Genomic DNA, 11,715 nt, shown 5'->3' with positions numbered 1-11,715 from the left:
TGTGTTTGTGTCTACATATTAGGTAGGTCAGCTATGTCTCCTGCTCTTGGATGGGTGACCTTATATAAGTGCTGTCTTAGGAGGCCTGCCGTGTGCTTCCCTCAGTTCTCAATGTTCCAGGGGTGACCCCTATGTGGGCTTCATGTGTCCTTCTGCTGTGGCCTGTTTGCTCTCCCTGTATGTGGCCAGGTAGGCCGAGTTATGATCCTGGTCAACTGTTGTAATGCTCAGCTGTTTGTAGTTCTTGTGGGCCCTTCAATCTCTTTATCAGGTGTGGGGAGCCCCAGCACAGTTGGCTGCAAGTTCTAATACCACATTTGTGTTGCAGTATTTCTTTTAAGTGAGTAGGCCCCCAGCGTGGCAGGTTGTTAGGCTCAGGGGCTTACAGTTGCTATAAGCCTCCAGCCTTTAGGTCTCTTGTCAGCTCTCTGAGGATTGCAGCTGTGTGGGGCTGGCCTCAGGCACAGGAGCACCCAATTGTTTCAGACTTTGGAAGGTGGGGCAAACCCCCTATGTGGGTCTTTGAGAAGCACAAGTCTTCTGCAGCTGACAAGCCCTGCCGCCCTCAGGTCCACACACACAGTCAACACAGTCCTGCCCCATGTGCTCGCCCCAACCTCCCGAAGTGCACCCAGTCTCTCCACAATGGGAGCCCCACACACTCCACCGCTTCCCCACACTCTCCACCCGCTCCTTGTGCACACCCTGACCCACTGATGTGGGCTCAGTTGCCAGGCTGCAGAGAATCCAGTCACCAATCTATGCAGGCCCACAAGTTGCCTGAGGGCTTGTTGTTGGGTGGGGCCAGTCTCTAGGGTGGGCTGCCTGCCCTGGCTGAGCTGGATTAAATCCGTGCTCTAGCGGGTGTGGCAGACCTGGGGTAGCAGGCCCCAGGGAGAACTCCCGTGGTATCCGTGTCAGCGCACCCACCCTAGGCCACAACAATGGCCGCCGCCAATGTCCCAGTCCCTGGAGAGGTCTCACCTCTCACCGAGATGCACTCAGGGCCTATCAGGTGAGTCTTTTTTCACCAAAGCACTATGCATCTTTCTTTCTGGTGATTTTAGGATGCTTTCTGAAACGGGTGAGTTTGTGCACAGGCTCTTTAAGATCCGGTTTTAATTTCTTTGTGAACCAGGTTTTCTGGGGGTACTCCCCAATGTTTTGGTAGCAGGCAAAGTCAGATATTCTGCCACTTTTCTCGATTGTGCTGGGTCCACAACATGCCCACAGCGGGGGCACTCCCGCCTCAGGGCCCTGCGCCTCCAGGCAGGGCTGCATATCTGTGGGCTGCTCCCGGGCGGGGGTGAGCCGCTGTGGCTTGTGAAGGCGGTGTTTTTCCTCTCCAGAAGGGATATTCTGCCTCCTCTACCTCAGTTAGGATTGTCCGTTGTTGCAGGAGTTCCTCTTATCCAGTTTTCAGTTCTGTCTCGGGGTAATTTTTCCACGAGTAGTTGTAAATTGGCTGTGTCTGCGGGAGGAGATGAGTTCAGAGTCTGCCTAAGCTGCCATCTCTATTTCCTGGTTAAATATTTCTTTTATGAATTTAACATGCTAAACCTGTGGTAGATTAACTTTAAGAGATCAAGTGAGTAAAAGGAATTGGAAAAAAAAGGCTGCAAAAGGATGGCCAGAAAGGTAAAATGAAACCATTAGAATACTGTGCGATTGACGCTAAAGAGAGAAAAGGTGAAGTAAAGCGGTCACTTCCGTAAAAGCCATTTCAATGGATTAGTTGCTAGAAGCTAGATTACAGTGGGTTGAGAACTGTAATGCAAGTGTTAAGAAAATCAGTTTATGAACACAGCCACAAGTAAAATCCATGTCTTTTGACTTTTAATCTATTGTTCTTTCTACTATAGCATGCTGCTGCTCAGCGTTGAAAATACTTTGGGAACAGTTTTTTAGAAATAAATATTTTCAGCTTATCAACCACAAGAAGAAAAAGTTCCTGTGAGATGTCAGATTTCTGTGAAAATAAGCTGAAACTCAGAAATTTAACATGTGAAATAAATTGCATACAAAAATATAGGAATAATATTGAAGTCACTTCTTTTTTTGACCTTGTCACACATAAGCCAGGTGGACATACAGTAGAGAAAAGCTAAGTGCAGAACACTGAGATATATCACATTATCTTGGCCATATTAGAACATGATTTTAACCAGTCATTTTACACCATGTTACAGACTGCAGCTTTCAGCAAGATGGGAGATTGATGGTCCATTATGTGTGCATACCAACATATACAATCTAGAATGTTAAGATCAAATTTATTTTAAAATAACTCGGTTTATTCATTGTGAAGGAGAAACTGACAACAGAAATTTAATAAACTGTATACAAGGAATTGAATAAAGTTTACTTTTTAATATTGTCTCTTGAAGGTGATCATAAAAATGGACATATGAAATTAATTTAATTTCAGGCTAAGCATAATGCATCTTTAACTATTGAGTCATGAATGTAATATAAAGTAAAGTCTGGGGACTTCTTTTGAGAGATTGACTATGAGTTGCTGTATGTGGTGGTGTTTTTTCTGCCTAAGTTTGGGGCACCAGTGTATACAATTTGAAGTCCAGGCTATTGTAATGTTATACAATTTAATGCAATTCCTTGGTTAAGTCAGCTAGACTCAAAGTTTTATTCTGTTTCACAGTTGTCAAAGATGCTTTAAAAAATATATATCCTGTACTATATATAACCATCTATATATAACTATAAACATTTATATGATTATATAGCTATATCCATCATCAGTTTTATATATATATAAAAACAGATATATATGGTTTACATATATTTTTATATAAATTTTTATATATTTATATAAATAAATATACTTATATATAAAACTACTATATAACTACAGTTATATAAGCACAACCGTAACCATCTATATATAACTTTAACCATAGCTATATATAACCATCTTACCAGTGAAGATCAATGAGATGGAACAAATGTACAAACAAAAAATTTTCCAAAAATTCTACTTAATATTATTCTGTAGAGATGGTGACTGTGGTGTTCTTTCAGCTGGCTTTTGGAAACCCTAGTGAATAGTAAATACAAAGTTGTTGGGACTCACAGAGAGATAGCTTCTAAACAATGCCTTAGACATTAAAGCATTTGTACATGTGTGTCCTTTCTTTCCAGAGTGAATGGATTCTAGTCAGGTGTACAGTGGTATTTAAAATACAATACTGTACTCGGAATCAGGACAGCTGTGTTCTAAGCCCACCTCTACTGTCATCGTGGACACACCTGTTATTCTTACTAGTCTCATTTTCCTCACATATAAAGAGAAGGGGTTACACTAGGTCTTTAATATGTTTTTCAGTTCTGTTATCTTGTGTTCTTTGTTGTACTTAATATTTTACATTAAAAAATGTTTTATTGCACCAGAGGAGTTAATATAACTGCAGCATAAATAGATATATAAAGCAGAGATGGTTTTGGAAAACAAATATTTACCGCCTAACATGCTTTTCATAATGTGGGATTTTCATTTGTTTAAAGCAGAGTACATGCATCTTTTAAAAAAAAAATTAAATGGAATTCAGTGTGTATGCTTTCTCTTAATGCAAGCTTAATTTATTACACATTTTACACTGCAGTGCCTCTAAAATGGCAATGAATATATTTTATCTATATTTAGTTTCTTCTTTCAGCCTCAAATTAAGCTAGCTATTGAAAGGGATAATTGATTAGAGTCTGGACAGTTTTATTTATCCAAATTAATGACTCAGATGTCATTGAAATAAAAATTCCTCCTTCTTTGAAACAGTTAAATTAATTTAATGATCATAATTCTCATTATTTAAAACTTATAATTATATTCTTATCCCAGATGTTAAGAAAAACTGTACATGTTATAATCGTTCAATATAGAGCATTATATTGGAAAGTTTTGGCCACTTTCACAATGTGAACCAATAAAATGTAGAATTAGGAACTGAAGAAACTTCCATGTTTGCTAGTGTTTCCATATAGAATTGAGAGACCCTTACCAGTGCAGTCGGGACATAGATGTCACATAGCTGTTTCTCACTATCATTGCGTTTGTTTATCCTGTATCCCCACTTACCTTGATCTAAAGTGAATGTTAAGTGCAAGAGTCTCTCATCCAGTAGTATTCAGTCTGAATAATTAGCTGTTTTTTCTCTGTGGCCACTTGTACATGCCATCTCTTTATATCTGCATCATTGTGTGTGTCTTAAAGTAGAACTACATGACTGAACCATGGGCCAAATTTGATTGGAGTCAACGTTGTGTTCAGATACCAGTTGTGACAATAACCAGTTTTCTAAACGTGAACACTCTATCTTGATAAGTTTCTCTTTCTTTACATATTAGTTCAATGTAAGCAATAATATCTATCAGAAAATATTTTCGATAATTAAATACAACAAATTACCATCCCAGCATGACTAGTAGAATATATATGATCTGTTTTTCCTTTGCTGCTCTCTCTTATGGTTATACACGAAGGCAGTGACTCAGTTGTTTTTGTTTTGTTTTGTTTTCAAATGATGCTTATTAGAATGACTTTTGGAAGACAGTACTCATGTCTTCACAGTGAGTACTGGGAAGTACTTCTGCTTCCCAATAACAGGAAGATCCTTTGCTCTGATGAGGAGAATCCATTGCTGGATGGAGAGAATTCATTTCCCTGAAGGGGAGAATTCACTGCCCATAATAAAACTGCATTCTTTGGAGAATGTTTTTTCCTAAGAGAAATATTAAATTTGAACTCAGCCACAGAATTCAAAGTACTGAGTGTGAAGTTAAAGTGGGTCAAAAGATGAAAATAGTTCCTACAACAGACTTGCCTGATGGATGTAAAAGAAGTCTCTCTGGTCTTTCAATTTCAGTTGAGCTAAGGAATGAAAAGATTGTGCTTGACGAGGGAGGCTTTTCCAAAGGAACTTCCCATTGAAAGCCTGGTTTTGATCTAGGTGTAAAAGAAAAGCTTTTCATGATAACTGCAACTTGATTTCTAGATTGATTTCATAGTCAGCTTTAATGAATATTTTCAATTATATGAAGAATATTAAGAATCCCTTAATGTATACCTACTATTTCAAATTAATTGCTTATCATTATTAATTTATTCATTCATTTATCCAAAACATATTTATTGAGCTCATGCTGTGTGCCAGGTACTGCTCTAATTCACACAAGTGATTATGAAAGTGCTGTCTTTATGGAGCTAACATTCTGGTTGAATACAGAGAATAAACAAACAAACCAGTAAGAATATAGCATGTCCAATGATGATAAGAGCTGTGGTTTCCAGTCACTTCATCCCAATGAAAATGTTCTTCTATCATTTTTTCCAAAATTATCACTTCACTGTTCATTTTCTCTACCTCCTAGCAGCATTTAATCTTCTATCTCAACTAAACCTGCCTGAGGGCTTAGTCTTTGGACCTCTTCTTCTGTCACCTCTTCCATCTCATACTTAGATTAGATGGCATATATAAATGTTAAGAACCCAAACAGGTATCTCTAGCCCGTACCTCTTTCCTGAACTCCAGGTTTCTATGTCTCAATGCCTATTTAATCTTTCCAATTAGACTCCCAAAAGGCATCTCAAAAAAGGAATTATAATTTTCTCTTTCAAACCTGTTCTTCCCCATATCCTGTCCAGATCAATAAATGTACTCAGGAGGAATAATCTGGTACAGGTGTTAGACTATATAGGTCATAAATCCCTTCCTCCAGATGGGGCTCAAGTAATGCAATTGGTTTTGCTTAGCTTATACAGCATGACAGGATAGTCTAGAAGTCAGTTTCTCTGTCTCATAGAATTATAGGCTACCAAAAAGGAAAAGGCACTAGTGATCATTTAGGCCACCTCACTGTACAGAACAGAGCAAAGAGAGGTCTGTGGAAGTTAAGAAACTTGCTAGATTGTGACAGAACCAGTTTAATGTACTCCCTTTTATATCTATATAAGGATGTTTGTCTTTCTTTAAAAAATAACTATTTATGAGAAAGTGAAAAGATACATAAGGGAGATATGTAAAAATTGCAGTGGAGAGAGTCAAAGCCTGTGTGAAATTGACAGGGAAGGTTTCACAAAGTGACCGGAGCTGTCTCTTGAAAGGCCTTTAGTAGTTTTCCAGGATGGAGTGCAAGGCAGTAAGAGCACTTCCGGTGCTACTCTCAGGATGCTTGATGTCTCTGCAACATTTGATAATGATGGTGATTTGCTTCACTTTGACATTCTTTTCATTCATAGATATGACACCATAGTCTCCTTCCCCATCTGAAACACTACATTTTGTTCCCAAGGCAGCATTTTAACACTTTGTTTGTTTTCTCAAGTGATTAGAAGTGTGATTCTAGAGAATGTAAACAAATCAAAATCCATCATATTTGAATCTACTAAATAATGTAACTATTCTAAATCTTACCACCGTAAGCAGCACAGCGTGTTATACCATATGGTGAAAATAATAGTTTGATTCAGAGAAAAATATTATTTTTTGAAGAGGAGAAACCTCTGTTCATCCCCCTTACCATTTTCAAGTATAACTTTGTTAAATCTACTATTAGGCAGATACTTTTTAGATACATATGCATTTTGTTTTCTCTTAGTTAATAATGAGATGGTTTCTGGTTCTTCCATATAAATGTTGAGGTTACAAGGAAAAGCCATAGGATCATTATTACACCATCTGTTCCAGCTGGTTAGTTTTAGTCACTTGCTTTTCAGTGTTCTTACTGAGCTGTCAACAAACTGCCAATAAATTATGAAAACCTAACAGGTTGTCAGAGGTTACTACGCTGAGAAAGTGCAATCATGAGTCAGTATATCATGGGATCGATTACTGCTGATTTCCAAACAATTTCCAGAACACCTTCCGGATGAGTGAACTTTTAAAGATATAATAATGACATCTTTGGATGCTTTGAAGAAAAATAAGATGATAATTATTTTCTCAGCATCCTTCAAGAAGAACCATCTTTTTGTTTAAGTTGCTATTTGATAGCTATACAATTGGATTCAATTACTTTCCTTAGTAATAAACTCTTACAAGTAGCCATTCACAGAAGATAAACACAGAGACTAGTCTTTGTCCTTTTGTCTAACACTGCACTGCTGACCTCAGATGCCTATCTGTAACAGAAATCAGACTTCTCCTAAAAAAGGTTATCTGACTTTTAATATTAGTTTTGTTTCACTTGATCTGAGATACCAAGTAAATCACTCCAATTGTATGATAGCTTTTGCTGAGACAAAGCATTTGTATTTGTATTTTTGTACAACTTGGTATTATTAAGAAATTTTAAACTTGAAAACCATAGGGATCTCAATGAAAAAAGTTAACCATGGTTAATAATATAAGAGAAGTAGATTAAAATAGTACCAATCAGTTGCATATACAGTACTGAAGATTTACATGTTTACTTATTTTTATCAATTTTTATTGGAATGGAATTTCTTAAAGCAGATATTTCTAACCTATTGCCTTTTGGCAGAGAAAATATTTCAGGAGATTGGTGATCTAACTATCAATGTGTGGAAGTTTACTGACCCAAGATTTGTCAGATTTTTGGTTACCTATTAAAATTAATTATTCATTTGTTCTATATTTTATAGTATATATAGTATTTGTAGCTTTGTGGAATATATGTGTGTGTGTTTGTGTGTGAGAGAGAGAGAGAGAAAGACAGAAAGAAACAGAAAGAGAGAGAGGAAGGGAAGGAGGGAAAAAGATAGAGGACAAAGAAAAACCCTTAAGTGAGCACTTTTAGGAAATTTATGACCTCACCTTTACCCAGAGTCATGATGGACAGGGCTGTTGTCATGCCTCTTCCCTCCCTCTCCTAATTGACAACAGAAGGATAATAGTATTCAGAGCCCTGCGAAAATATCCCTTCACCTGAGCTGGTCCTGTTTGCTTTATTCTTGGGCTCTATCTTGGATTTTAAAATATTCCATCCAGTTGTCTTATAAACAAATATTTACCTCTGAGAGAAAGATTAGCCTATACATCAAAATGACAGCAAAGGGATGGATTGCAAATGAAAATATTTAGTTTTCTCGGATTAGTTTTCAGATGTTTTGTAGCAGTAGTGGAAATAGGAATTGCATTCAAAGTTGTCAGAATTCAGGAAAACACGATCTTTCTTTTACCCTTGAATGCAGGATGACATTCACTTAGTGTCTAGTAGGTGTCAGGTGATTTGCTAGGCCCAGATGATATAATACTGAAAAAAACCCACACCCCAGATCCCTACGTTTATGAAGTTTGAAGGAGAAGACAGTTATATAATCTAGTGAAGAAGGCCAATATTGGTAAAAGTAATAGAATTAATTATATTAATGATGCATAATTACAAACAGATACTCTGAAATGAAGGAAAATTGATCTATGAAAGTGAGTAACTAAGAAATATAACTCAGACTTGGTGTCATGGGGAAGGATTCTTAAAGGATATGTTTGATATGTGAAGGTCTTTGGGTAATAAATTAGGGAAAAAAGAATGTATTTCAAGTGGAGGAAATTGTGTACAAAAGTGTTGTAGTAGGAACGGACAAAATAAGCTCAAAGAACTGAACAAAAGTTAGTGTGCCCAGGGGCCAGCCCCGTGGTGTAGTGATTAAGTTCATGTGCTCTGCTTCGGCAGCCCGGGATTCATGGGTTCAGATCCCAGGCTCATCAAGCCATGCTGTGGCAGCATCCCATATACAAAATAGAGGAAGATTGGTACAGATGTTAGCTCAGGGACAATCTTCCTCAAGCAAAAAGAGGAAGAAACAGAAAAAAAGTTAATGTGGCTGGAGAGTAGTTATTGGGAGGAAGAGAAAGACATGCAGAGCCTAGACTCTGTGGGAACTTAGTAGGCTATGTCAATGATTTTGTTTTTTTATATTCGGGGTAAACGAGTATATCCTAAAGTTATTAACAAGGGCACTTATGCCGTGATGTTTGGATTTGACATGAGCCCTAAGGCTGTTGTGTGGAGAATAGACTGAAGGTGCATGTGCATAAATGTGGAAGACCAGTAAGGATGCAATTGGGGCACTTTAGGGAAGAAGTGGTGCTGATAGCTTGAACTGGAGTTGTGACAGAAGACTTGGAAAGGAACTGATGTTTGGGAGATATATTTTGAAGATAGAATTAACAGAACCTAGTGGTGGGTTTAATACGAAAGGTTAGGGAAAGGAAGATGTCAAAGATGTCTCCTTTGTTTCCCGCTTGAGTAATGGATGAATGAAAATCTGGGAAAGTGTGACTTTATATGTGGGGGTATGTATACTGTGAGGAGTCGCTTTTGAAATGTGAAGGTGGAGGTGTTAAGTAGGCTAGCTATACCAATCTGGAGTTTGGGTGAGAAGCAATACCTATATTTAGAACCATAGACTATGTTGAAATAACCTAGGCTGAATGAATGGAGTAGGATAACTGGCTAGCAGTAAGATTTGATAAAATATAATATTTAATGGCAATGGAGTAGGATGAGCTTGCAAAAGGACTGAGTAGGAGTTTTCACAAATTCTACAGAAACAGAAGAGAGAGGTCATAGACACCAAGTAAAGTGACCATTTCTTGAAAAAAAGAAATGTTGCTTTGATAGAGTGATGAGAATAGAAACATGATTGAAATGGACTAGGGTCAGAAAATGAATAGAACGAGATATATAACTCTTTCAGAAAATTTACAAAGTAGAGGAAAGTAATTATCTTCAAACATGGGTGATTTGAGCATGTTTAAAGATGGAAGAAAATAATTGAGAGAGAGTTTAAAATACAGTAAATAGCAGGGTTAATCAAATGGTTAAGTTTCTCAAGAAGTCAGATGTACAGATTGGCTTAGAAGGGGAAAGAGTTCCTCTATTGTCACAATAGGGAAGAAATGTGTTGTTGAATGTGGTAAAGTGGGATATAGTTGAACTCAAGGCATAAATTTGTTTGTTTGGAAAAGGGCTTAGCATTTATGTGATAATGAATTTATGCCATTTTACAATTTTTCTGATATATCTAAAAACAGAGATCAGTGGAGAGACTCATAGGAATTTTAGTTTAAAACACTTATAAAGCAATTTTCTAGGAAATTCCCTTTTAGATACTGTTGGGAAAATGCATCCATAACTCAACATATCCAATCTGCATAATTTCTGTTGTACCTCAGTTTATCAAGTACCTACCATAGAAGCTTGTCTTATCAACCTCTGACCAATCTTTACTAGTGAATTATAATAGCTATAGTTTTATTAAGCATTATCCATCAAACATACTTAAAGAGGAATCGAAGATTTATAAATATGTTGACAATTGTATTCTGCATGGATGCTTAGAAAATTAGCCATGATTTAATGTTTTCCTTTTTTTCATTTTCTTTTGACCAGTTTTTATTAAATTTTTCCTCAATATATTTTTATTAGCCTCTATATTTCTACTTATTTAATGTTGTGTAAGGCTGTACTAGTAAAAGAAAAGCCAGCATTTGTTATGATCAAGGGAGTCGTAATCTTTATTTGGAGATGCTTACCTATTATGGATTCAGTGGGCAATTGCTGGCTAGTTTTGATTAGATCTATGGAGATTTCTTTGCACTGTTAAATATTTCTTGATGCATTTCTTCAACATGTAACGCATTTTCTGATTACTTGTAATGTTAATTTTCACAGGTGAAAAGCAATAAGGATGTTTAAGAGCTGGTCAGCTATTTTGTTTCTTGGATTCATTTTTCTGGAGTCAGAAGGAAGGCCAACCAAAGAAGCAGGATATGGCCTTAAATCCTATCAACCACTAATAAGATTACGACACAAGGTATGGTCATGATTCTGAAATTTCTCATAGTGCCTAGCAATTATAAACTAAACTATCAGTTGTCTGGTTTATTATTCACTTAGCAGCACTTATTTCAGAATATGCTTTAAGAATATAATTTCCAAATTAAAAAATGTACATTTTGAAACATGAAATGGTAGTAATTTTGGAAATTTACAATTTGAGGAATTAAGTACTTCTTGACAAAGTATAGAGATGACTCATTAAAAAATATATCATTAAAGTTTACATGAAGTAATAGTAATGGATTTATAAAAGTAAGTACATATGTTACGGTATAATCAACCAGATAGTTTCTATTATTTCCATATTAATTTTAAGTTTAGAACATTTTAAACTAAAACAAAAGTGTTAAATTCTTGACTTTGCCATAAAGGTAAACAAAAAAGGAAGTCTATACAATCTGGAGATATATAGGTTGGCAAAGGGTTAGTTTTTATAGAAATAATTATACATTTTAATTTCATCAAAAATCATAATTTTGAGTTGTCCAATTTTGGGGCAATACTTCACTTCTATATGTGAAATATTTTCAAGTATAAAATAAATTGACATTTAGGCATACTATAAATTATATAGATTACGTACTTGTAGTAGATTAAACTAGTGATCATGATACTGAAAATGTACTAAAGCAACTATTTTTGTGTGTGTGAGGAAGATCGGCCCTGAGCTAACATCTGCCAATCCTCCTCTTTTTGCTGAGGAAGACTGGCCGTGGGCTAACATCCATGCCCATCTTCCTCTACTTTATATGGGACGCTGCCACAGCATGGCCCGACAAGTGGTTTGCAGGTGCGCACCCGGGATCTGAACCCGTCGGTGCACCCCAGGATCCGAACCAGTGAGCCCTGGGCCTCTGCAGTGGAGTTCGCGCACCCAACCACTTGCGCCACCGGGCT

At 36.8% G+C, this 11,715-nt stretch overlaps 1 protein-coding gene across 4 annotated transcripts in view; it reads left to right on the top strand.

The window, feature by feature from the left end:
• Nucleotides 1-945: 945 nt before the first annotated feature.
• The window catches only part of FSTL5 (follistatin like 5), a 688,045-nt gene continuing 677,275 nt past the window's right edge, over nucleotides 946-11,715 (top strand). For all 4 annotated transcript variants that reach the window (XM_058550291.1, XM_058550290.1, XM_058550293.1 and 1 more), the window contains exons 1-2: nucleotides 946-1,015; nucleotides 10,651-10,792. In XM_058550291.1, the coding sequence (XP_058406274.1) occupies nucleotides 10,667-10,792 (126 nt within the window). In that variant the 5' untranslated portion in view covers nucleotides 946-1,015; nucleotides 10,651-10,666. The remainder of the gene's footprint in view (nucleotides 1,016-10,650; nucleotides 10,793-11,715) is intronic.

Source organism: Diceros bicornis, chromosome 11 (assembly GCF_020826845.1).
Source record: "Diceros bicornis minor isolate mBicDic1 chromosome 11, mDicBic1.mat.cur, whole genome shotgun sequence".
Taxonomy (NCBI): Eukaryota; Metazoa; Chordata; class Mammalia; order Perissodactyla; family Rhinocerotidae; genus Diceros; species Diceros bicornis.
This window is presented reverse-complemented; position numbering and strand designations above follow the sequence as displayed.